General features: G+C 40.3%; 1 protein-coding gene across 2 annotated transcripts; it reads right to left on the bottom strand.

Annotated features, from left to right (window-relative positions):
* On the bottom strand, nt 1-25,652 carry LOC116042870 (mucolipin-1-like). 2 transcript variants are annotated; one of them, XM_031289292.2, is made up of 14 exons: nt 25,507-25,652; nt 11,155-11,432; nt 8,819-8,986; nt 7,574-7,730; nt 6,280-6,361; nt 5,888-5,984; nt 5,170-5,278; nt 4,834-4,940; nt 4,417-4,566; nt 4,170-4,271; nt 3,880-4,002; nt 1,508-1,714; nt 1,263-1,393; nt 1-623 (listed from the first exon to the last, which is right to left on the bottom strand). In XM_031289292.2, the coding sequence occupies exons 1-14, from the start codon at nt 25,535-25,537 to the stop codon at nt 587-589; spliced, it is 1,779 nt and encodes a 592-aa protein (XP_031145152.1). In that variant the 5' UTR covers nt 25,538-25,652; the 3' UTR covers nt 1-586. The 2 variants fall into 2 exon arrangements, with proteins under 2 accessions (XP_031145152.1, XP_031145153.1); XM_031289293.2 differs by having other exon boundaries at nt 5,179-5,278.
* Between the last annotated feature and the right edge of the window lie 793 nt (nt 25,653-26,445).

The raw sequence follows: 26,445 nt of genomic DNA, 5'->3' as shown, positions 1-26,445 counted from the left end.
GTCATGTCTGGCTATGTGAGACAAGCGTCTAGCAACATTGTTGTGGATGCTCCTTCAGCGTGCTTTGGAGGAGGATCTGGTAAAGTGAGACTATGGATGCTGCGGTCTCAGCCTGGCAACCTCCGTCAACTTCGAGTCTGGGGAGGAGGGGGCGGGGGAGACGACTCTCTCCAGTATTTTAAATTTGTACTGCAGTAACTATTTTAAAAACTAGCTGTCAGTATTACATACTGCACCTTTTAAATACATTGGAAAATATACTGTTTTCTTTTAAAAACCAAGGAACAGAGAAGCATCTGTGCATTAGTCATTCACCTGTCCATACAGAGGACAGGCCAATTTCTGCATCAGCCCTCAGTTTCTTCTTCATAGACAAAAAGATAAGAGGTCCAACAAGAAGACTGCTGTTACATATTCCTTCAACGGAGTGCTGGTCCAGTTGATGGTGACTCCTCCCTCAAATGAGTGATGAGGTTTGACCCAGATACAGCATGTTGGTACAGAGACACTGGGCGTCAGGAGTGCAGTGTATCCCTGTGGTCAGCAGGGGAGGATGGTGAGGCTTCTGAGGTCACTGAGGTCAACCTCAGTTCACCAGCAGGACGTCCTCATATGTCGTTGTTCTGGAGGAAATCAAAGAAAGATGTAACAACCTTCTATAGTCATGATATTTACCGTCATAATCATGTATTCTTATTTTGATATATGATAATGAATGAAACTTACTTAACATGGGTTACAATTTACTTGAAAGTATCTACATAAGAGTGACATGACACTGTCATGAATGTGTCAAACATTATGAACAAGTCAAACGTTTATGACATAACGCTTCTTTTTGTAAGTGTCATTCAGTTTTTGTCATGACAAGTTAGGGTTAGGTGTCATGACACTGTCATGTCACTCTTATGTAGATACCTTCAAGTAAAGTGTTACCCTTAAATGTTAGAAAAGGACCACAAATGTCTTGGAGAAATGCAATATTATTCAAATCTGATCTTCACTGTACTCACTCTACCTCAAAATACTTACAAACTCATGTTGTCATGTGAAAAATCTCTGATCATTCAAGTTTGTTTTTTGTTGGCATTTTGCTTTCATTTTGATAGTGAAAGTTACCTGATATAACCAGGAAGCTCACATAATGTCTTTTCACTTTATTCCTTTGCTGCTACTGTCAGTTATTAATTAACCCTGCTGATGTGTTGCTTAGATACACTAATAATCCGGTCTACATCGATCTTGTGCCCTCTCCTCCTCACCTGTCACAGCAGCAGAAGAAGGAGCACGGCGAGGTCTCCAGACCTCTGAACTTCCCAGAGTTCGGTGCGTCCGTACACTCTGCTATGAAGGCATGCAGGTCTGTGATGTGCATTGGTTCTTGGGTTTGGTGCTGTGGAAATCAATGAGGATTCATTATTTTTTTGATTCTATTTTTCTCCCGTTTCCTCTTCATTCTGGCTGTCGGAAAAACAGAAATGATAACTTGGTTTAAGTCATTTCCTACCTTGATGGTCTCGTAGGCTCCTGTGATGAGCGCAATAAACAGCGACAGCACCATGTAGATGAAGAGGGAGATGAAGGTGTACAGGTAAACCTGGCTAAACAGCCACACCAGAGTGCTGCTCTCCTGCATCTCCGCAAACGTCACAAACATGTCGTCCCCATTGATGAGGGAAAACAGGCACTCGGACACCATGGACAGAGAACGGAACTGCGGGAAAGAAAAAACAGTAAGCTCAATCAAACCTCTGCAAACTGAAACTGTCTATACCAGGGGTTTTCAATAGGTGAGGCGCGCCTCCCCTGGGGGGCGCCAAAGAGCCACAGGGGAGGCGCGACACGCGAAGAAGAAATAACTGTATGCAGCTCTATTGATATCGGTAATTGTGCGTGTATTAGCTTTAAAATGCATCGTTTCCTTGTCCCAAGTCAACAGAAGTCAGCATGAAGGGAGGAGACAGGACCCAGCAACAAACGTAGGAAATATGATCCTGAGTTAAAGTTAGGTTTCACCTGGTCGGGGTCCGAGGCTGCTCCTCTGCTGCGGTGGGACAGAGACTGGGAGAAATGTCCACGCGTTTCTGGTTGTCTGTGGAGAGCGAGTTCCCCCAGATCTCCACTAAGGCTATGAAAGTCCTAATCCCCTTCACCTCCACCTACTTGTGTGAGTGTGGGTTTTCCGCACTGACCCTGATTAAAAACAAATACAGATCACAGCTGCAGGTGGAGGACGACTTGTGTTTATTTCTCTCTGCAGTGCAGCCTCATTGTTCCCACTGACAGACGCGGCATCAGCTGATTTTGCCGGGGCTTCAGTGTCGCTTAGTGTCCACTCTCGCTGTAAAAAGCTGTGCAGCTTCAGGTTTATAAAGGACGCGGTCTGCTGCGGACGTGTCGTGTTTGAGCTCCGTGTATTTCTGTAGTTTCGGGTTTCCACCTCCGATGAAGAGCAGCCTACAGCCACTTCCCTAAACTTTGTCTCATTCAGAGACCAGAGACCCAACCGGGGCTCTGAGTCTGTCAGACGGTCTGAGATCTACCGTATCAGCAGAGCAATCACATAATGCACAACAGGCTACGGTGCAGGTATAGATTATTTTCTGAAATATAGTGACTTTATTCTTGTAGGCTAATAGCCTATTATAACTTTATTTTTCACAAAATATCACGACCCCTCCAAATCTCAGAGAACACAGATGGGATGAGTTATATTTTGACTGTGCACAAAGGTTTTGAACATGAGCAGAAATCTTGCTCAAACACATCTGAAATATTACAGTCCAGGGCTTTATTAATTCATTAAAATGAATAATGTATCATTGAGGTGAATAATTGTCATGTGCACATTTAAGGAGGTTATTTCCCCAACAAAAGATGCTAAAGAGAAGGTAAGAGTAAACGATGCTAAGCTACATGTGTGCTGACTCAGATATAATTAGAAAAGTCGATCCAAAAGGAGAATAAATAGATAAAGTAATACAGAATGCCTGAGAGCATTACTGCAATATATTCCATTATGTTTTTATATTTGGATTGTAATCTGTTTCCCTTTACATAAAGATATTTCCAGCATATTGATTCAGAAAACGGTAGAAATAGGTGCATAAACATTCACCAGAATGCAGGATTTTCGGCTTGTGGATAGGCCCACTGATGTTCAGTGATTTTAAAAGTAGGCTCAATTAGGCCTGCATGAAGTTGGAAATGATTTGCTGTTGCAAAGAATCAGAAAAGCTGTGGAAATAAAATGTCTTCAAATACAATCTTAAAAAATATTTACATTTTATCAGTTGTTATTGAAACTCATTGCCTGGAACACACAAAAGATGGCATTTACTGCAGTGCTGAGGCGTGTGTTAGGGCAGGCGGACGGGATTTTGGGGAGGGGGGGGGGGCTCGGCTGTCCTTACCTGCTCTAAGGGGAGGCTCACATTCACCCAATTTGAAAACCCCTGGTCTATACGATAAAAGCCAAGCCTTCAGTTACAGTAATTAATGCTCCACAAACAAACACTGAAAACTCTTGAGAAATCTGACTTCATCAATAAAGTGCATAATACACCAACGCATGACGTCTACAAGGAGAAGAGAGGGACAACCACTATGAGTGAGTCCTGTTTCTGTGGTTTAACTCTAAAGTTTCACTGAGTCATTTTCTGTGGGTGGATACGTGTTACTTAGTGATGCATTGTAAAAAGGGTACGTGTTATAAGCTGTAGCTTCAGCTTGAACTTTTACTGTACTGTGTTGCTTTTTTAATTGTATGCCAAACTGATTGATTGAATAACTTGTTAAGAACTTAATTTAAATGTCATTATAAACAAGTGTACGTTGACTGCACCAAATGATCACATCCATGTCTACAGTTGTGATCACCTTGACGTGGTATGGTCCCAGGACGATCCAGCCACAGAAGCAGTAGCCCAGATAGATGACGGCCACGCAGCAGCAGAACCGAATCACATTGGGAAACGCTGCTCGAAGTGTCACGATCAGGATCTGCGGGAGACATTAGACGGATCAAATTACAATGTGGGAGAGAGAACAGATGCTTGATTAACAGATTTTATTACATTACATCAACCCATTTAGAGAAGCATTTTATCACTTTTTGACAATCAACAGGAACTTGTAACATTATCAGTTGATGCACACCAGTCACTTACATTGTACTTCTGGAAGAATGTGAGGTAGCGAATTACTCCGACCCACACCAAGAGTGTGGAGATTCCCAACAGGATGCCGCATAAGTCATATGAGGACATAGTCTGTCAGGAGATAAGAAAAGATACTTAAAGAAGGCTCAGCAACAGTACTCAATGGCATCCGCTAAAAGCTTGTTAAATTCTTTGCAACTTACGACAAGGAGAAACTATAGCAGCTATTGTCACTTAAGGGTGTGACGGGACACACCTTAGACTCAATGCCGATTTTGATGAAGCTGCCAGTGACGGTGAGGATGTCGCTGATGATAAGGAGGATATACCATCCGTTAATGAACTCCAACCGGTCTGCCCAGCACACTTTACGATCCAGAGTCTCCCTAAAGAACTGCACAAACTCCTGATAACCACACAGAGACAGTAAGAGAGGAATCAGCTTGAAGCATGAGGTTAACATGTAGTGAAAGGTTTATTGACTGGACATTCATATACAGGAACGAAACACAATACATAAACACACTTTAACACAAAAACAAAGTTGTTATATTCTCAGTCTGCTGACTCATGTTTTCCCTTGTAAACCATGATTCTGCATGGACTGGCAATTGTAATGTTGAATTCAAAGCTCATTCTGTTGTATGTTTTCCTTAGTTGTAACTTTTCGTACCTGTTGCAGTATGATGCCTCGCAGTATGGAGCGTCCACACAGCAGCAGTGACAGCATGCACACCAGAGCCACAGCGATATCAAACGCTACACGAGTGTAGTTCTCAGCTGGAGGTTTAAAAGGGAGGAAGCAGAGCGGTTAGCAGTCTTTATAAAACCTCCTGTTGGTTGAGTACTAGTAACTGAAAGCAACTATAAATATAGATGTTCTCATGTTCTTCAACACCTTTGCTGGCTTGCTACTGGTTTATTATCATCTTTCACTTGCTTACTACTGCTGCAGTATTTCTTTGACTGCTACGAGTCTTATGTTACTAAGTCCCATCCATCTACTCACTCATCTCACCATGTCCAGAGACGCTCGGGTCTTTACACTCCTTAATTGACGCCTGGTTTTCTAACCGGATCTTCACCTTGCCGCTGTGAGCCTTGTTGTCCAGGACTATCTGGAGGAGAGAGGCGAGCAGCAGACAAGTCATATCTTTTGAAACTGTAGTATTTCAGAAAATAAAGTTTGTGCAATGAAATATAGATAGGGGGATTTCACTGTTTCTCTCTTAATACCTACTTATTTTGAAAAAATAAAATAAAATGAAAATCTTAAATACTTTGGTGGTGGTTTCTTGGCTGGGTGGGGTTCTGCTGGGGGACTCAAGAATCCTAGTTATGGACGAGGGGCCGGTTTCACAAAGATAGACTTGATCGTGGCTTACATCTAACTAATATAACAGTCAGACTATGTCAGAATGTATCTGTCACATCTCAAGTAGGACTAATTAGCAATAAATTATGGGTAAATTAAACTTTTTTCAAACTAAGAAACATGGCGATAAACTGCTCAGCTCACTTCACCCCAGCAGAAAATGTTTGCCTTCTAGAAGAAGACACAAAACACAATACTATTTCTTGAGCTCAGCAGTTGAATAAACCAAACTTTATCATACATATAATCATGTGAACATCATCGCCCCTGGATATCTCAAGTATGAGATCTTCAGCCGTGCTGGGAACTGAACCATTAACTGTATGTCATTGCCTTTAAGATTTTAACTCACCGTTATGTAAAAAGTGTAGCAATCTGGGATCTCATTGTTGATGATGGTCTGTATATTGATCGCCTTCAACTGGAACTCTATGGTGACGTTAATGAGCCTTGAAAAAAAGAAAACACAAACAGATTCAGAGGGAGGTAGACAGTTCATGTTTCCAGAATGACTACAAATGACCAGAAACACACATGAAGCAGGACAAGACACATTGCATACCTCTCTGTTATGTTTTTGTACCAAAACCTGCGTTAGTGTTCTTGTATACATGCTTGAGTCTGCATGTGCAGCAGAGATAAGTAGCTTGTTGATTGTCATCATCAGATACTACAAAGATGAATCCCACCACATGGAGGCCAAACCAGGAAAAAAGCCAAAGCCATGTGAAAATGAATCCTTACTTGTGGAACTTGAGTGTAAAGTTCTTGTAGCTGCTGGTGAGTGAAGCTACAGGGACCGCCAGCGGGTCCACACCTATACAGTCTGAAATGAGTGGCAAATAGACAGAGAACATGTCATGTTGAGTGAATACTGATATATACTAAAGAAACAGAGAAAGAAAAACTGAATTTCCTCTCTATATAGTGAGTACAACCTTACAGAGACAAGTATGAAATATTTTTTAAAGATAATGTTTTGGGCATTTTAGGCCTTTATTTTTTACAGGACAGCTGAACACATGAAAGGGGAGAGAGGTGGGGAATGACATGCAGCAAAGGGCCGCAGGTCGGAGTTGAACCCGCGGCTGCTGCATCGAGGAGCGAACCATATATATGGGCATGCGCACTACCAGGTGAGCTACCCAGGCACCCACAAGTATGAAATCTTATCAGAATTATTGGAAGTAACAGATCCCAAAGAAGCATTTGACATACATGAGATTTGAAGTGAAGAAAGAGTTCACATGAGGTTGTTTCCACTGTTCTTACATTAGTCAAATTGTACTCAAAAACACAGTCATATGAGGAAGTAATAAACCCTCAGGGTAGGCAACAAATTCTGTGTACTCCAAAGGAAAATTGACATAAAATGCCATTACAAGACATAGACATATGATAATACAGTGAGCTGGACTCAAAGAAATAGCCACTTAGCAAATGACCCCTCTTTTGATAGTAACAACTTGAGTTGCGGCACAAATGCCTTCTTCAGGGTGACTGAGTCACCCTGAAGAAGGCCAGTGTTGCTGCCTTGGTTTTTATGCTGTTCTGATACTGTTGGATTATACCTGCACCAAAGAGCACCTTGTTAGACTTGTTTTAACCACCACCAAAAAGAAAGGGTCCTTTACTCTGTCTTCCCATATCAAACATTAAATTGCCTGAATCGATGCATGATTACATCCATCCAGGGATGTTTAAATATCAATACATGGACCTCTGCAAGGTGCAAGCTGCTCTGGATAACATGTAGTGGCACAAATGCTCACGGTGCACTTCATGTGATCAATTAATCCCCATTAAATTCTCACACAAAAATGGTATAACTAAACTTATACCAAAGTACATATCTCCTTTGATGTGCTGTTCATACTCATTACAGCCCCCATCATTACATATGAACTGTTGTTTCGAAGAACCAACAACTTCAAAGTCACAGAGAGAGATGATCCCAGCCTTTTAGCACTGTAAGCAATGTTATTAGAATCACAGGCCAGCAATATCTCCTTCACATTGTACAGTGTAGTTCATGTACCTGTGACGACATGAGGGTCTATACTGAAGGTGTCATTGGCTGGGTCGATGCTTCCCTTCTTGTAGTACTGTTGGCAGAGGGAGAGCGCACTTTTGTTCACACCAACACCGTAGACGTATGCATAGCGTCCCACTGTGGTCTCCGGTAAGGCCAGATACTGTGGAGAGGATGAGATGGGGATTTAACTCAGCAGGGGGTCAAGTACTGAAGGTGTATTGGGAAATGAAATAGAGGTTGTTACTCTTATGACTATGTTTGTTTTGATTGTAACTGTGTTTTTATTAATGCTGCTACCTGTCTTGGCTAGGTCTCCCTAGCCAAAGAGGTTCTTGACTCTACTGGTTAAGTAAAGGTTAGACAAATGGTGCAAGGTTTCATGACAGTTGGTTAAAGATTAAAGATTAAAGACATGTTTGGCATGCTTTACATTTTCATTAAATCTTTACCAAGCTCATTAGAGAATTCAAAACCCACATATACCATATCACATATGGTATTGTATGATGTATATTATTTAGAACATACGATTTATTAAGTCAGGATCACTGCTGCAAACCAGTAGGTGAGCACGAAACTTAAAATGAAAATTGCAACATTTTATCATGGTGTCACAATATAATATAATATTCTTAGTGAGTGAAGTAGAGTGAGGTAGAAATATCCTCATTGTACCTGTTTGCATTGCAAACAGTTTAATGTTATCTGTTTGGCCCTGCAATCTGTTACACACTGCACACAGGCCTGAAATATACACACACACATGCTCAGGTCCTTTTACATGCACTAATGGAGAGATGTCAGAGTGAGTGGGCTGCGACTGCTGCACAGGCACCCTGAGCAGTTTTTGGGGGGGTTCGGTGCCCAGGAGGTGAACTAGCACCTCTCCTGCTACCAGTCCACTTCCGTATTTCAGTCCGTATGGGGACTTGAACCAGCGACCCTCCGGTTCCCAACCCAACTCCCTACAGACTGAGCTACTGCCATCCCCAAAGCCAACTGTATCTTTTGTATTACCTTCTTCAAAAAGGAATGCTCTTCATTTTGCATGCAAGGTTTTTATTTATAAATTGAGATTGGCAAATCTACTCAATGCACCGACAGAAAATTGACTTTACATCACAGTTAGAATATAATAATGAACATCTTACCTAAAAAATACTTTAAAAGTGAGAAGAGAATACAATTGGATAAGGGAAAAGTGGTTTCATGTATTTAAGCAGCTTCTCTGTTTATTTCAGGGCTTACCTGCTCCACGGCGTAGAACATGTGGTCGTAGACGTCGTTCTGCGTGTAAACAGCAAAGGAGTCGTCTGAGGACTCGTCGTAGTCTTTGAGGAAGAGGTGCTTGAAGGTCATAGTGTTCTCCTCCTTGAAGTTCACCACCACCTGGTTGCTGAGGCCAAACAGCACTAACTGCACCACAGAGGGAGAGAGACATGTCATGAGGAGGAGGACTGGGGACAAAGAAAAGCCCTGAGGCGGTACGTTCCAGGTGCACCTCTTAGGCCGCAGGGTTTGTGTTTAACAGCTAAGCTATAATTTATGGCTGTAAAACGGTAAATTATTAGTATTTTCAGTTTACAGGAATACATAGACTTTCACTGAAAAAGGAACAAACATGAGTTGGGATAAAATCCCTTTACATGTAAATAGAACCTTTTATTTATACCTTTAGTTCTTACTGTGTGCTGTATTTGTGTGTGTCAAATAGTGAAACAAAAATTTAAACCTTGAACTTTTCTGTAATATTTTGAGTGAATATCACAAAAGATTTGTACAATTTTATAGGAGCCTGTGCCATTTACCCTATATTTTAGCTTTCTGGCAGCTTTATATTTTGTTAAATTGACAAAATGATGATGAAAATAAATGTAAGACTTATAACTGAGTTTGTGCTGAAAAACAATCCATGGACAATTTGACAAAAATGAATGCATAAAAAGTCAATTAAAATTAACCAAAACAAACCTGGCCACAGGGACAACAAATATTCTTCAGGAAACAACAGTCTGCTACCTGAGTCTATTTGAAAGACTTAACACTTTTTTGATATCAAAAAGTATTGGTCAGCTAGTCAAAACTTCAACCTTATATACAGTATATTCACCTAAAAAGAAATATATGACAAGATTTGGGAACCAATTGAGGCAGGAAAAGACTAAGAGCAGAGGGCAATTTCACAAAACCTAGATAGCGGATTAAGCCGGGATTTCCCAGTTATCCTGGCTGACTCGGTTTCACAAAGCAGAGGCACCTAAGTTACCATGGAGATTTATTCTGTACAGATAGCCTGATCCTGACCAAGCTAACAGCCAGGATTTATTAATCCTGCTGCCTTTTCTGATCACTCAGCAGTGGTTTTACCTTATTGTTACCAGCCTGCATTAAAATACAACGGGTACATATTGCTGTTCAGTTAAGTACTGTTATGACCATTATTTTTTTGTTTGATGAATATATTACGGCAGTTCTTGAGATAATAAGAAAAGGCTGATAAAGTTGCCAAATGTGTTTTAAATTAAGTCAGTTACTAAGGGCAATATATAAAGTGCTGTACATGTGTGTTTCTATTGTGGACCAATGCACCTTAAATTATTTTAGATGAACAATAAAGGAACATGTTTGTTCCTCTTCCATGTGCGTTGTATTTGGCATTCTTAGCAGACAATTTGTGTTGTCCAGTAAACTGGGACAAAAAATTGGGAGGATTGTACAATTTAAAGAACATATCCTAATTGTACAATCCTCCCAAATTATAGTCTTAGTTCACTGGACCAGTAACTATGTAGTGTAGACTACTGTAATGTTACAACAGGGAGAGGACACCCCAATTGTTTTTGACCTTATATTTTGCTGGGGGGAAATAACTGATGAATATACTCTTTTACTTTCATGTTTACAGTGTGCATGGAATGTATCACTTAATTCTCTTTATAGTTTCTAGATTTTAGAGTCCAATTTCTTCATTTAGTAGCCTAATACTTGAATGGTAGGATTATAACTGTTTCAATTCAGAGCAGTGGTCAGTGAATGTATTTTTTTTTGGCTGCTTACGCATTCAGTCGCCATGCGATCGTCTGCAAGGCTTTCTCTCGCTGTTTCATTACAGCAGCCGTGTTTCTTTTTTTTTTTTTTTTTCTTTCTTTTTTTTTTTACAAATAATGTATTTCACGTTCTCATACTTCGACAAGAAGCTACTGCTCACTCTGTATAAACTATGAACAATGCGTATTCTTCATTTTAGCATCAGTAAATCTGTGATAGACCTCGTGGTCTGTTAAGGAAAGCCGTGAACGTGCATCTATCCAAATAACTTAAGCCTGGCTCGAGCTAGTCGCTCATCCTCAGCCTGGCTTGGCCGTCGTGAAACGCACCAAGCCAGGATGCACAGATGAGACTAGGTCAAGCCTTGCTTTATCAGTTATCCTGGATTTATAAATTCTGCATTTGTGAAACAGCCCCCAGATTGATAGAAAGTGTACATACAGCGACATACTGTTAATACAGAGGCCCAATGAAAAACAATCTTGTGGTGCAAAACAAAAGAGCAATACAGGATTTAGTTGTAACGTCTGACGTACCTGAGCTGTGACAATAATGATCTTGAGCAGCTGCAGAATCAACTTGAAAGGCTTGCGGCCCTTGGCGTAATATTTATCACAAGGGCTCATGAAGAAGTATTTCAACTTCCTGCGAATGGCCTCCTCTTCCGCATCAGCCCCGACCCAATGACCTGCCGTCGTCGTGGGAAACAGATGGTTGCTATGATTGTTGCATTGATCGTTACTCTGATGGTCATGCTCTCCGCTGCTGTCTGTGGAGCCATAGTAAGTCACTGAGCTGGACAGGCCTTCTCGTTCTGAAAGAAAAAAATAAGGAAAGTTTTCTAAGAACTGTATCTTGAGCTTCTGCTTGTTCAGTGAAAAAATCAAAAGGTTTGCACACATGGAGCACATCCTAAAACATCTTTGTGTTTCTAGAGTTCAAACTCAAAATTAGGGCTGAACGATTTTTGAAAATAATCTAATTGCGATTTTTTCCCCAAATATTGCGATTGCGATTCGATTATTTTTTTAAGTTCTTTGTCTTCTGTATTATTCAACAAAGAATAATAATATAATAATTTATAGTATTAACACACAATTACACACTAGACAGTTAAATAAGTAAAAATATAGTATATAGTATATATATACACACACACACACACACACACACACACACACACACACACACACACACACACACAAGTGTATTTTTTTTACAGTGCACAGAGAGGAGCTGCCTCCAGCCCCTCCCCCTCGTGAAGTTGCGTGCTGCCATGTGCACTTGTTCAGAGAGGCTATCGTTGCGTTAGCTAGTTGCTGGTGTTCTTGCCGTGGGATTAACTGTACTAATAAAACTGTTGAAACACCGCGGCCACGCTGCTGTGAAAGCTCCCCGAACGTCATTTATCAGAGTCTGGTTGTTACCCCTCTCAGTGGCAGCTCCTCCACTCCATATCTTTATAACGGAGCTAACCGCTAACCGGAGCTAACCGCTAATCAGAGCTAATCCCGAAGGGGGTTTTAACCTTATTGTTTTTCTCCCGGTTTAGTATTATTTGTCGTCTTCCGCCGCGGCTCAAATTCCCGTGAGCTGGAATGAGCTAGAAACACGAAACTTGGCCCAATGACTGGAAAGGATATGCATTTGGTTCCCAAGAAATATGAGCCCAATATGCTACAATTAACGATCAAAAAAGCGATTTTGGAAAGAAAACGCCCCTCAGGCCGTAAGTCCGATTGACTTGAAACTTCTCACACATATGCAGCTCAATGTGCTCTAAAAAAAATCTTGGACCATAGAGGTGCACAGTGATGGAATTGTTGGCTAATGGCTTGCATAATGTGAAAAACAGTTAAATGAATAGAACTTTGTCAATTGTGATCCTATCAACACCAAAATTGGGATACACATTTCTTCTATAAATTAGCAAGATTGGTGAAAAAACATGATCGCCATCAATTAAAGAATTATGCCATGGGTAAGGCTTAGCAGTAAATTGCCCATAACTCACTAATGGTTTGACCAATCATCATACAATTTGTAACATATCTTCAGTGCTGATGCAAGGATTATGAGTTTAACCCATAGGGGGTGCCAAAAATACCACAAGTTTGTACCACAAAACCATGGTAAACATGGTCTGGGGGTGAGTAGTAACCAGGATCTGAAGTGTCATATTGATTGGTGCATGTAGGCGTGGCCAATTTAGCATGGTATGCTAAACTAGAAAATTCAGCAAGAAAGACAGTGTGCCTACTACTTGGTGCACATCCGAATAACAATGGCTAACAGTAATCTGCTGTTTGACATGTCCTGAAAAGAGAATACAAAACACGGCCAAAGGTAAAGAGTCTCCATGATAGGAGGAGGAGTTTGTGTTTGGTTATTCAGAATTTTAGAGAAACTCTATTCTAACTTTAAATGTTAGGGTAGTATTCAACTTTCAAATCACATTAATACTTTTTGAAATATTCAACCTTCTTTGAGGCTTTTAAAAAAAAGCCCTTCTGACATTTTTACATTATTGTGTTTTGGATAGACTCAGAGTTGGGGATCCAACTGACTGAGTGAGGAGCAGCAGATGCAAATTTATTTTTACTTTGCTATACCATCCACAGTTTTAACTCTCATACATGCATTTTACATCAAAATGTAGGGAATGTGTCCTTTCTAACAATGTACTTAGGGAGGCAAAAGACTTTCACATGAGGCACAGTGAGCTTCCAAGTGAAGCGGTGTCCACCAACTGCAACACTGCCTCCTGTATTAAATCATACAAGAAATACCAGGAGGAGAAGAGAAACAGGCCCTTTTTGGACAGGTATTGTCCTCACAACACACACCATAATTGCACAGGATGTTCAGCAGGGTGTCATATCTCTCACAGTATTAAAGATTAAGCGAAATCACCTGTTGGTGTTGAGGCCTGAAGTCAGTTAGGAGTCAGTCAGTTGGTCAGTTAGTCCATTATGACATCATGTTAGCTGACAAATAACACCTTTTCTCCTTTCTTCATCTCCTCTCCTCCTCCTTTCTTCCTCTCCTTGTCCTCTCCTTTTCTTCTCCTCCTCCTGTGGCAGTTTGTGTTGCTAAAGTGATTTGCGCACATAAGGAGTGGTGGAGGGAGGGGGAGACTGTACGTTTGACAGGTCAAAAATGTCCATTTAATGATGACTATACCTCTGAAGTTCGTTCTTTAATTCAAAAACCGCGAGTCCAAACGGCAAAATAGTATCATCACCAGAGAGATAAAAGTCTGGCGAACGCATTGATGTGGTTTTTATGTTTGTGGTGTCAAATACGTCTGCGACCAGCACAAATTTCCCTACATTTTGATGTTGTGCCCTTTCTAACAATGTACTTAGGGAGGCAAACAGACTTTCACATGATGCACAGTGAGCTTCCAAGTGAAGCGGTGTCCACTAACTGCCGCACTGCCTCCTGTATTAAATCATACAAGAAATAAGAGGAGAACAGAAACAGGCCCTGTTCAGACAGCTACTGTCCTCACATTTCTTAAACAACACAGACCATTCTTGCACAGGATGTTCAGCAGGGGGTCATAACTGTCACAGTATTAAACATTAAGCGATAGGAGTTAGGGGTTTTGAGCTAGAAGCAGAACTATCTAAGGTGTGCCAGAGCCTCAACTCTGTGAAAACAGCTGTTAGCATTGAGGCCTGAAGTCAGTTAGGAGTCAGTCAGTTGGTCAGTTACTTCATCATTACATCATGTTAGCTGACAAATAACACCTCTTCTCCTTCCTTCCTCTCTTCATTTTTCCTCTCCTCTCTTCCTCTTCTCCTCCTCTATATGTTACATGTCTGCGACCGAAGAGTGTGAGAGAGAGCAAATACAATGGTTGAGTAAAGGCCATCGTCACCACAGGTATATAGTTAATAGCATTAGTAACAGCTGATCTGAGCTACCTTTACCTGCATGTCCTGCAAAGAGAGGACAACACAGCCTACAGTAAAGAGTCTTTATGATAGGCGGTGTGTGTGTCAGAACTTGTTCAACAGACTAAGCAGCATCAGCATATGTGCCAAAAGCTGTCCCTCACATCCATTTATCGGAGCCTCACCTGATGGATATGTTTCCTGCAGCTGCTGTGGTTCAGGTGTAATAGAGATAAAGTGCCCATTTTGTGTCAACTTCTCTCTGCAGACTTTTGCCTTGAAAAAGATGAGCAAGGAAGCATCAGGCTGAAGAGGTACAAATGCAGTTGTTTGTTACTGAAAAACCTTATTGCGATTTTATACTTTGGACTGAAAGGGAAAACACTTCACCTTTTGTGGAACGTGTGACACCAGATGTGCCATTTTTTGACAAAGAGTTGGCATGTGCTAGAGAATTTTTTAAGAAATGTATAATTCCAGAGCTAATTGCCAAGTATTTTTCTGCTCCAAAACCAGCAGCAATATTTCAAAATCATGGTCAACCGTGGTGCTACTGCCGTGAGCCAGAAGTAGGGAACATGTTGGTCTGTGTGTCAGGTTTTTGTTCAGTTCAAAAGTTTCACCAAACTTGCCTTCGCATTAAAAGAATTCAGAAAAACAGTGGATATGTGCCTAGCTGCAGAAAAGTGATCAATTCACAAAAAAAGATTAGTCGTGAGAGGATTAGAAAAGGAGTTGGCCCACAATCTTTATTTAGTCAAAATAGACAAGACAAGTGGGACAAGACTAAATGTTGTACATTTGGTGACATGACAGGAAACTGTAACAGCAGAAGAAAAGATATCAATATATATATGATAAAAAACAAATGCTATTAAAGGGGTGATAGAATGATTATATAGGGTATTTTACACTGTTCCTTAAGGTCTCCTAATAGGGTATGTAACATTGGTTGGGCTGAAAATTGCCCGAATACTATTTTATTAGGCCCTTAACTACCTTATGAATATGGCTCTATTTGGAACAAGAGCTTTTCTTCCAAATATGGTATGCTCATGAATATTTAGATGAGCTGCGCGCTGATTGGTTTGAGCGAACCCCATAGAAACACAATGGAGACGAGACAGCGGGTCTCATATTTCACACTGCAAAGTTATACATTGTTTGTCGGGCTATTTCTTTTTTTAAATTCACTTCTGAGACTTTTTTAAGCGAGAAATCAACTATATAAAGCTCAAATATGGGCCCTTTTACGAAAATTGATGGCTAATTGCAAATTTGGTAAGACATGTCGGACTTTAGCTAGGATCTCCACACAGTCTGACGAGAAAGCGGCAACCTCCATACCCAGTGAAAGTCACCGTTTCCCTGGGTACTGGACTATTGGAATACTCTGGGCTTCGCGGAGCTGGTTGGCTGCCAGCTGCCGGCATAACTAGAGTAGCTATATTTACAGTTTGAATTTTGTCACGCCAATTATATAACATCTACCCCAAGGTCTTATAAAGCTAACAATGGTGTCCGATTTCAATTTAATGCATTTTTGTGAACATTAGGGGTTTCGTTAGCTACTACTGTCCCTTCAATCCTATGTGTACAGATCACGGCTAGTTAGCTTCATTTTCGGCGTAATCAGAGTATATTTACAGTTTGAATTTCGTCACGCCAATTATATAACATCTACCCCAAGGTCTTATAAAGCTAACAATGGTGTCCGATTTCAATTTAATGCATTTTTGTGAATTTCAGAGGAATTCTAAGAGGAGGCTAGCTAGCTCTCATTGATAGAGCTCCATCTAGCCGCAGGCTCCATCAATGAGACTCGCGGACAAGAGGCGTTTATTTCCCCGATAGTTTGTTTAAATAACTCAACACATTATAATTACACACATTATAAGATTAACTAGAACCTGTGGTAAGAGATTGCTGGCGTAACAAGCTCGCTGACCGCGCTCTCACTCACACACACCGGCCATTTAGCAGGAAGAGGGGAGCTAGAGGCCCTGGAGCTCTGTCAGGGCAGCGGTGTTTGGTAGTCCATTAACCCAAATAACGGTGACTTTGAGCGGGTATAGAGTGCCGTGGGCTGCCAGCCGTGACGGAGCTCCATCCATGTTCTGTGAAAGAAGGCAGGCTGGGCGGCGAGGCAGCAACACAGGCAGCACCGGCCGCTGAACTCCGACACACAGTCGGACAAAATTTGCAATTAGACATCAATTTTCGTAAAACGGCCCATATTTGACCTCTACATAGTTGATTTCTCGCATAAAAAAGTCTCAGAAGTGAATTTAGTGGTAAAATAGCAGATGCACAATGTATACAATTTCTGAGATCTGCGCGACCTATTTAGAAGACTAAGCTGACCTCAGATCAGTGGTGTAGCCTATGTAAATGTTTGGGTGTGACAAAGATAGAGACTAGAGCCAAATGAGGAGGAGATGATTTTCCCGTTTTCAGAGGCAGTTTCAAATTGTGAGATTTGCAGAGGAAAGAGGTGTCAATGGGATTTTGAGGTTCTATGTATGTCCTAGTTACCCACTAAACTGTCATTATTCAACTATGACAAGGTAAAATCGGTTTTGCATTCTATCACCCCTTTAAATAAATATAACTACTGTAATACTTATTTGTTGTCATTATTACCTAACAGTCATTATCACCCTAGAACAATGAGTCCTCGGTTTAGGCATTTTACATTCCTTCTAGTTTTGTCTTTCACCAATGCTGCACCAACAGTTCACAGTATACGCATACACATCAGCATTTCATCAAAAGGCCATTTTAATAAAGTAGGGTTGTTAAACTTAATTTTACATCTGTCTAAATTACATCTTTTTTTGGGATTACTGAAAGGGTACAACAGATTCAGAGACATTTGTAAGAGCACAACATACTTTAACTATTTTGTCTAGGTATGTTACATCATTTTCTCTGTCAATGTCAGTAAAACCTATTGGGATAGTGCTTTGCAAAACAGTGTATTTTTGACGGAGAACTCCAATGACTCGTTCAATGTGTATCTGAAGAGATGCTAAGCATCTGATGCTCTGTAAGTCAACAGGATCTAACTGTTTCTTACCACAAGTGAATGCTGGAATCTTTAACTCAGCTTGGTGAATATGGACGGACCCTCTGATATTGAAACCTCTGTCTGCCAAAACTAGGTCCCCTGGGAGCAAATGGGTTAAAAAAAATGACTTTGCTCTGTGATGAAGTTATCACTTGTGCGGCCTCCCCATCCTCAGAAATTGAGCCTTGTGGGCAGATGGCAATTAAATATTTCATTGTATGGTGAGACTTGTATGTTGAGTAACACTGAGCACTGGCTAGTAAGTTACTTGGTTTCTCCATAAATATTTCGAAACAATCAATAATGCAAACAGTCTTTTCAAAGTTACTGTTCCTAAATGCATATGGAAGAGATTTTCTTAATGATTCCCTATCAGGCCATAGAATTAGACTTGGCACCAATCTGCAATACATTACGTCAATACAGTGTTTGAAAAGCTTTGAAACAGTGGTCGAATCATGCCAAAATAATAATCCAAAAAAATCAAAAGACAAATTCATTCTCATCTTACAAAGTTCGCAATGTTCGGTTAACATTTAGGGACCCTCATTATGCTACTGTTGAAGTTTGGTGATATTTTGAGCCTTTTTAGTGGTACAAAATAGCGATTTGTTTTTACTTTCCCTGTGCCCCAACTACTTGTGTTGTAAGCTAATCAGCGGTCCGCGCTAGCTTCTTTCAAGCTACAAACACATTCGATTAGCATGAAAACATGTCCCAGAGAACGATCGAGTGGGTACACATCTGTTAATAACCCCTGGGTTAATTTTGCGCCGGAATTGTCCTTAAATTAAAGCCAGCATGTACTGCTGAAATAATGTTAAGGTGGACTTACATTTGAGGTAGCTACAAAATTAAACACTGTCATTAGTAGTGAATATGTTTGTAAACCAGTGAGGATATTAACCTTTTTATCACTGTTTCGTAGACTCATCTCATTCAGTGCAGTTCTAATCATTTTCTCTTTTAACAACATATTTTCAGTTCTCAGAGCTTGTCATTCCAACTCAAGAGATTGAATGCGTTTCTTACAATTTTCACTCTCGCGTGGTAGAGTTGCTGGATCATCATTTTCAATCGGGAAAAGGCAGAATATTTTAATTTTCAAGTTCTTTGTTGATGTTAGATTCCTTTACCTGGTCTGCAGTAGGACGCTTGCTGTTGTCTTGAGGACAGTCTGTTAGATCCATGGCTTTGCTGCTTTCTCTATTCTTTGAAGTTTGCTCTTCTGTCTTCTGTTGAATACATCTAACCTCATTCTTCTTTTTCTCTTCTCCGGGGATGGAACAAGATTGACAGATGGTTGTCACTCTTTTTCCCTAAAACATAAGTACATAGAAACAACATGAACCTATCGTAAATGTCCCGCAACATTTTAATGAGTATGTGGCTTCTTTTAGGTTAGCTAACGTTAGCCTTTGTAATCCACACAAAATCCATGCCATACTGCATAGGTAGAACTTGCCTTTTCGTAATAACTAACGGTTGTGGCTAGAAAGGAATAATATAATAATATAATTTTAATATTTTCAACCAGGAAATTCGTGATAGTTCCTCTGGTGTATTTCAATCCAAACCACAATCTTTTTCCTAAACTTAACCAGTCGTTTGGTGCCTAACGTAAACTTAACTTTCGTCGCCGTAGCTGTATCCCTACTAGCCTCAACCGTTAGAAACCGTTTTAGCCTGTTTTCTAGCTAACGTTACATAAATAAGATATTTCTATTACGTTACCTGATATGAAGTGGTCACAGCATAACCGAAATCCATTGTTTGTGGGCTCCCATCGCTCGGTTTGGTTCTGTCTGCTTCTGGCACCAAAATTGGTATATGGCCTTGCGGGACTGAGATACACATTTCTACTATAAATGAGCAAGATTCGTCGTAAAACATGGCCGCCATCAATCAAAGAACTTCCTAAAGGGCAGGGCTAGCAGGGAATTGCCTATAACTCAAGTTCTGCCGTAGCAATCCGGTCTAAAATTGATGGAGACATTTAACACCATGACTTGAATGTACGTACCAAGTTTTGTTAAAATCCGATAAAGGTGGCAAAATCGCGGGACTTGCTGCATTTATTGTAGGGATGAAACAGGTGTGTGGTTGGTTTCACCACTTTTTCTATAGAGCATTAACATCAAGCATCAACTCTGCTTGCGGTTTAGACTTTGGCAATTTGGCATCTGCTCAATGCTGCTTGTTGCTTTGACTTTTGGCAATTGGGCCGCTTCCCAAGACTGCTGTAGCTCCGTCGGTAGAGATTTGCCTAACAATCAGAAGGTTGGCGGTTCGATTCCAGGCCTTGCAGTCTAAACTCAAAGTGTATGAATGTGAGTGAAAGGTACCTGTAACAAGTGAAAGTGCTTTGAGAAGCCGAAAAAAAGGGTTTGAACGCACCAATTGCCGCTTGCGGCTATATTCTTAGTTTGATTCTTCAAAACCATAATGTGCAGAAATGTGTTGGTCATTTTAAATAAAGGCATTTAAATTTTTGCAAAAGACCTATGGAGTGCCTTGGATTGTTTTTGAAGGAGAAATGCATTTTTACAATTTTTTTAATCATGCAACGAGCCCTTCACATGAGATATACCCATAATGTGCAGTATTTCACCACTTACCACACTATCCACAGGAAGATTCATCTAAATAAGCTTGACTGTTTTCCCTTATCATTACGACTGATATTGCCTTAACGGATTCACCTCATTAGAGCTGGTATTTATTAAGGGTGGCGGACTCAAAGTATTGCTTTCAGGGTCAGAAATTGTTCAACCGAGGTGGTTAGCCACCCTGATCCTGAACCTGATGCATCTTGTGTCATGACCAATTCAGTAAGTGGATAACGACCTAAACAATTTAAACTCATCTGAAGTATTGGGTGTGTGAAATAGCTCATCTGATGTTTTTTGTTTGCTATATAGCATGCTAATACACTCAACCAAACACCCAAGATGGCAAACATGGTAAACATTATACCCAAACATCAGCATGTTAACATTGCAATTGTGAGCATGTTAGCATGCTGATGCTAGCATTTAGCCCAAAGCATTGCTGTGCCTTAGTACAGCCTAATGGCTTTAGTCTTGTTCATTTTATGTTAGTGGAGTGGTTCTTTTTGCTGCCTCCAGCTTCTTTTGAAACAAAATTTGTCTTCTGGCTGTGGCAACAGCCACATCAGAATCAGAATCAAAAACAACACACATTCGACGTTCTGTGTGTGTGTCGCGTCGTGGCAGTTTCCTGTGGCGCCGCTATGACGACCAGCCACGCTCGCCTCAGCTAAGCTGAGTCGAGCAGGTACCATGTAGTGGAAAAACGCCATATGCCTCAGTTTATAAGGCATGGATAAATGGAGACAAGCAAAAGTACAGGAGTCCCTATTGTGCAGTCCAACAGTTGTGACTAACAACTGGCTGAGAGGGAAAGCACCAATCACATGAATTGCACGAGTATTCCAAATTGCTGAGCCAAAGTCAAGACATTTCATGCAAAACTTGATTCCAGCTTCTACTCAGTGACACTGATTACAGCATCCTGTCAGCAGAACATGTGCCCGAGCCTTCAGCCCGAGTCTTCAGCTTTCCCTCAGTCTGACACCTTCTCTTTGTCTCGCAAAGTGTAAGAATTTACTTGTCTTTGTCCCCTCTGGCACTTTGAACATCTGCTACACATATGATTTAACCCTTTTAACTCCAAAGCTACAAGGACTAACGAAAACAAATGTTGCTATAGGTTGTCCTCCAATATACAGGGCACATAAATAGCCAAGGTTTGTCATTAGAGTGTTAATAACACTGCCAGACTTCTTATCTTATTCAATTTTAGAGAGGAGTCATACTTTCTTTCGTCCCCTTTACAGAAAAGAAACTGATGTCAATGTGCAACTATGAGTTATAGCGTAAGTGTAGAAAGGTATTTCAACCAGAAAGGGAGAAATCTAACTTCCCAAAAAGTTACTGCTGACATCAGTGTAGTAGATGACAAGTAGAAAAAGAAGTGACGCAGATTCCTGGGATGGTTATGTCAGAGCTGACAATCTTAGCAGTCTAGCCTGACTGGGTTTGACAAGTGTAAGTATAGCTTGTTCTATTGCTTGTTCTCAGGTATTTCTTGAAAAACAGATCTCAATCTCAGTTAGAATACCTGATTAAAGTCCAATGGTTAGTAATGGTAGTCCAATCATACAGTTTGCCAAGACTGTGCCAAAAATGAGCTGTGTACCTGCCTCTTAAGAACCACTTGACTGTTCCTACTTTTTATGTACTAGGTAATTTAGTATTCTCATATATCTGCATGTATAAATATGGATCTGTATATGCACCGTAGACTGTTTGCCATGTCACTGATAGTAAAATGTAAGTAGATGTGCGTGTATTAGTATTAGTGCCTTTATTTTTCCTGCAAGGGGACGAATAAAGGAATGGGAATTTTCACTCTGTTGGTACAGTTTTTTTACACACATTACACACATGCTCAGGACCTATACATGGACTAATGGAGAGATGTCAGAGTGAGGGGGCTGCCCATGGATGTGTGTCCCGAGCGCTCATAACCTGTATGTGCTTTATTTCATTTGTCATAACTTGTAGCTGCTTTCTGGAATAAAGTGAAGTTAAAAACGAGAATACCTGATTAATTAAAGTTTAATTCAAAAAACCTAACCTGCGTCAAAAACACTGGGCATGACTAAACAGAGCAGACAATCTATGGTCGGAAACACATCTGGTCGATGTGTCATGTCTTTGTAAGAACCGACCACATCGTAGGAAGGCCACAAGTCAGAAAAAAGGCTAATCATGCTTAATACTTGTCACATGCTTTTAGCTTGCTGGACCTGGCTAAAAAAAAAATACAGAAGAATAGGGGTCACTTAGTTCACTTTCAGGAAACAACTTGTTGTGTAGTCAAAGTCAATACCCGCAAAGTCAGATAAACTGCTGGGTAAGGATTAATCCAAACTCAACAGACACAATAAGTCAGCAGAGCAAACCAGCAGCTTAGGAGAGTTGTCTAATGGGAATGAGAAGTGAAACAGGACAAATAAACCGCTGGTGTTCAATTTAAGTCAGCACTAACTGTGAACAAGATGAAAGTCCAACAACATTACACAGAAGAATTAAGGGCTGGCATGTCACACAAATTCGTGTCACATGTTATTTTATGGCACCGCAATCCAACTGTAAAACATAATAATACATCTATGTAATTTATGTTTTCTGATACTGTTAAAGGTGCAATCAGCATTTTTTGCGTGGGATCTGCAACATGGACTGTTCTGGGTTTTACTCAAAGCAGTTATCCGGCTAATTTAGTAATTGTGCTTCATGTGACTGGCCTATTACTGATGTAAACAAACATTTAAGGACATTAGAAAAAATAAATTACTCTTTTCTAGGGTGTATTACAAGACAAGAAGACAATCTATTTGGGAGTAATCACAGGGTCCAATCATACAGTATGTTTTAATTTATGTAAACAAAGAAGAATCAGGGGCTTAAATTCTGAATATTATATGTTGGCAAAAGAGTACTCTAAGATTTAGCATTGCACTCCTGTAACAGTGTCAGACTTATAATGGACAGTTTTTAAAAAAAGGATCAAAAGTGATGCAGCAGAACCAGATACCGGTATATCATTTTTATTTTTTATTTTGTTCTACACATTCCTCTTCCTTGTCAAAACGGGGGCAGTGCTCAGTCCGTGGGGACTTGGCTTGGGAACCAGAGGGTGTCCGGTTCAAAGTACGGTCACGGACAAAGTACGGAGTGTGGTCTGCAACTCGACCACCAAGAGTTGGTCAGAGATTCAGGTTATGCTAGTAGCGGCTAATGTAGCTTAGAGCCGCTAGCTAGGCCTGGTAAGCTCACTTCGTTCTCCACACCCCCAGATTTTTTTTCTTTCAAACTTGTAGTCTTCTGCTCCAACCGACACTGACTCAAGTGACATCACTTGAAGCAATTTATCAGATTTCTCGCTCAAGTCTTTAATTTGTTTTTTGCTCAATGTCTGTAAGCTAAGTAAACCTGAAAAGTTTGCTGTGCATGACTCAGGAAATAAAATGTAACCTGAGATTTCATGATAACCACATGTGGTTTCCTGCAGTTGGCCAAAGCCACATTCATAGGGATCATTTCCTACATTATCACACACCTGTTGGCTTTAACAAAATTAGCTGAGAGTGACAATTTAATTAACTACAAACGCCCTGGCTTCAACAGGGTTGTGTGCCTCTGTGAAAGAATCCAACCACCTCACATTTCATGGAGACAATAGGCGTGAGTGCACACATATCTTTGATCGGAGGAGCGTGGCAATCGTCACGGCAAATCGCAAAAATGTGAATGACAGATATCTCAAAACCTCTCTGCATATGCATAGCTAGATAGGCCTACCACAAGGGGTGGGCAGAAAACAATCTTTTAGTGATTTAGGTGAACTGACCCTTTAATTTGAAGCTTACTGAACACATACTTTGTGACGCTACATAAAGCAGGCCTTAATCTGTATGTGTGGCACATAGTTCTTTAAGCTGACCAGGAAAACACAAGCTGGTACTGTCTCAAACCGTACTACTACTACTACTAAAACTATCTATCGTGTCAAAGTACTGTTTTCAAGGTCAAGAATGAACTTTCACACTCAATTCAAAAAGCCTTCACAGTACAGAGGAACACTATAATCTGTGGAGCCATACTTTACCCAACCCACATCAACAATTGTTGGAGAAAAAAAACTGCAGACTCAACCATGCGTATGACAAGCTTAAGAAACTGTGTTGGGACTATTATTATGCATGAAGGAGTCAGGCCGTTTAGATTTAGATTTGTTAGGCTGATGGTGGTGGTGCTGCATCTGGGTCTTAGGAAGGATCTCAACCAACAGTGTCAGAAAACCCATAGGCACTGCAACCTGCATGGGCAAGTACTTACACCCTGGGTATAGTACTACTATAGTTTCCCATCAGTACTAATGTTAAGTCAGCTCTTTCAATTTAAAGGTGTATTCTATTACTTGTAGTTTACAATACATGTAGTTGAAGATTAACCCCCAAACACACAACTAGGACCAACAACGAAGTCCAAAGAATCTGGTGTTGTAAAATGTCTTTTCTTCAACCCAACAGTCTAAACCCCAAATTTATTAGTTTATAGTTATATAAACTAATACATTTATAAAAAAAAAAAAAACAGAAAATCTTCACATTGAAGAGGCTGGAAACAGTGAATCTTTGGTGATTTTGCTTGAAAAAACGATAAATTGTTGGTTAAAATCGTAATACATTTTCTGTCATTGACTAATCGATTAGTCAACAAATCGTTTCCGCTCTAATATAGTCTATTTCTATTAGGTCCCAATAGACAGATAATTTGTCAAATTTCCCTGCAGTAGCCTACAAGGATTTGTATGAGAAAATAATAGTTTATAGCATTTTTAGTATTTACTGCTGTATGACAATCAAAAGGAGGTCATGTCTAAGTTCTGGCAAAGCGAGACTATGTCTAACATTATGTTACTGTATTACTGTATCCAATGAATGGTGCTTTATGTATTAAGAGGCGACTTGTGGAGGAGTGGAGAGGAAATATCCGACTTTGTCAACAGGAATTACAATATGGAGTAATCACAGAGCTGTTAAAGGAAATCTTACTAGATGAAAATGACTAACGTTACTGTACCTCAGCTGCCCAGAAGATGACAGAGCAGAAATATAATGTTGTGGATGTGTCAACAACATTTGATTTCAGACACCACAACGCAGCTCTAACAATAGCTTACATTCCGGAGAGAAACAACAAAACTGTGTATGAACAAGCAAAATAACATATACTTGTAAAATGACAAATGAGTCGTGACTAATATAACTATATAAGGGCTGAGTTCAATTTAAAAGTTAAATGTCTTAAACGCTACATTACCCGAGCAGGCCTGGTGTCCTTTCGCAGCCATGTACGTTAGTGATCCGTTTAATAAAACAATAAATAGGTAAACATATAGCTAAAACCGCAGTAACTCTAATGATTGTTAACAGCTCACACAGCACACAGCAGCCGAGCCGAGCTTCCTTTCTCTCCGGTCAGGTGACTGACAACACGTGACCACATTACTCACAACTCCGTGCTTATTGGCCAGGAGGCACCGGACACGATTTACAGCACATTTTAGGTTGATTATATATGTCAATGGTTGATCCTCGTGCAAGGCATTGCTTGCTATACAGCTGCATAACAACTTACTGCATTCACTATCGTCAAACTGGTCTTATAACTTTTAAGACATCTTAATGACAAGTCCAAATGGTTCCACTTCACTTGAGGTCAAGGAAAAATATTCATGACACAATTATAATTTGACAGCCACAGTAAAAAACAACCTCTTAATGTCAGTGTAATGTAATGTTAACACATAAAGCTAAATAGTTTATACAAGTTTGATTATTGGGCTTGTCATGACATGTTTATGACAGGTTATGTTTTCTAGGTTAATGTCAAGTTGTCATTACAAAGACATCGACAGGTTGTAGCCTCTTGTCTTAATGTCAGGTTGTCATAACACAGTGATTGTTGTCTTGTTTAATGTCAAGTTGTCATGACAAAGACATCTCGGACAATGCTAACTTTGCATCAAAAGTGTCGTCATTTACCGAATGACGCATAATGACAGCAGTCATGAACACTCAAAATGACTCCTTCATGTTCATGATAGGTGTCATGTCATAATAATGATGGTGTCATGTCAGTCTTATGCACACCCCTTCAAATAAAGTGTTACCCAAACAGCTCTATGGGGATTGTAAACAGTAAGACAATAATAGGGCAATGCAATAGTGCATTTGGTGCTAGAATTACTAAAGAATT

The sequence above is a fragment of the Sander lucioperca genome, chromosome 4 (genome assembly GCF_008315115.2).
Source record: "Sander lucioperca isolate FBNREF2018 chromosome 4, SLUC_FBN_1.2, whole genome shotgun sequence".
In the NCBI taxonomy this organism is placed as follows: domain Eukaryota; kingdom Metazoa; phylum Chordata; class Actinopteri; order Perciformes; family Percidae; genus Sander; species Sander lucioperca.
This window is presented reverse-complemented; position numbering and strand designations above follow the sequence as displayed.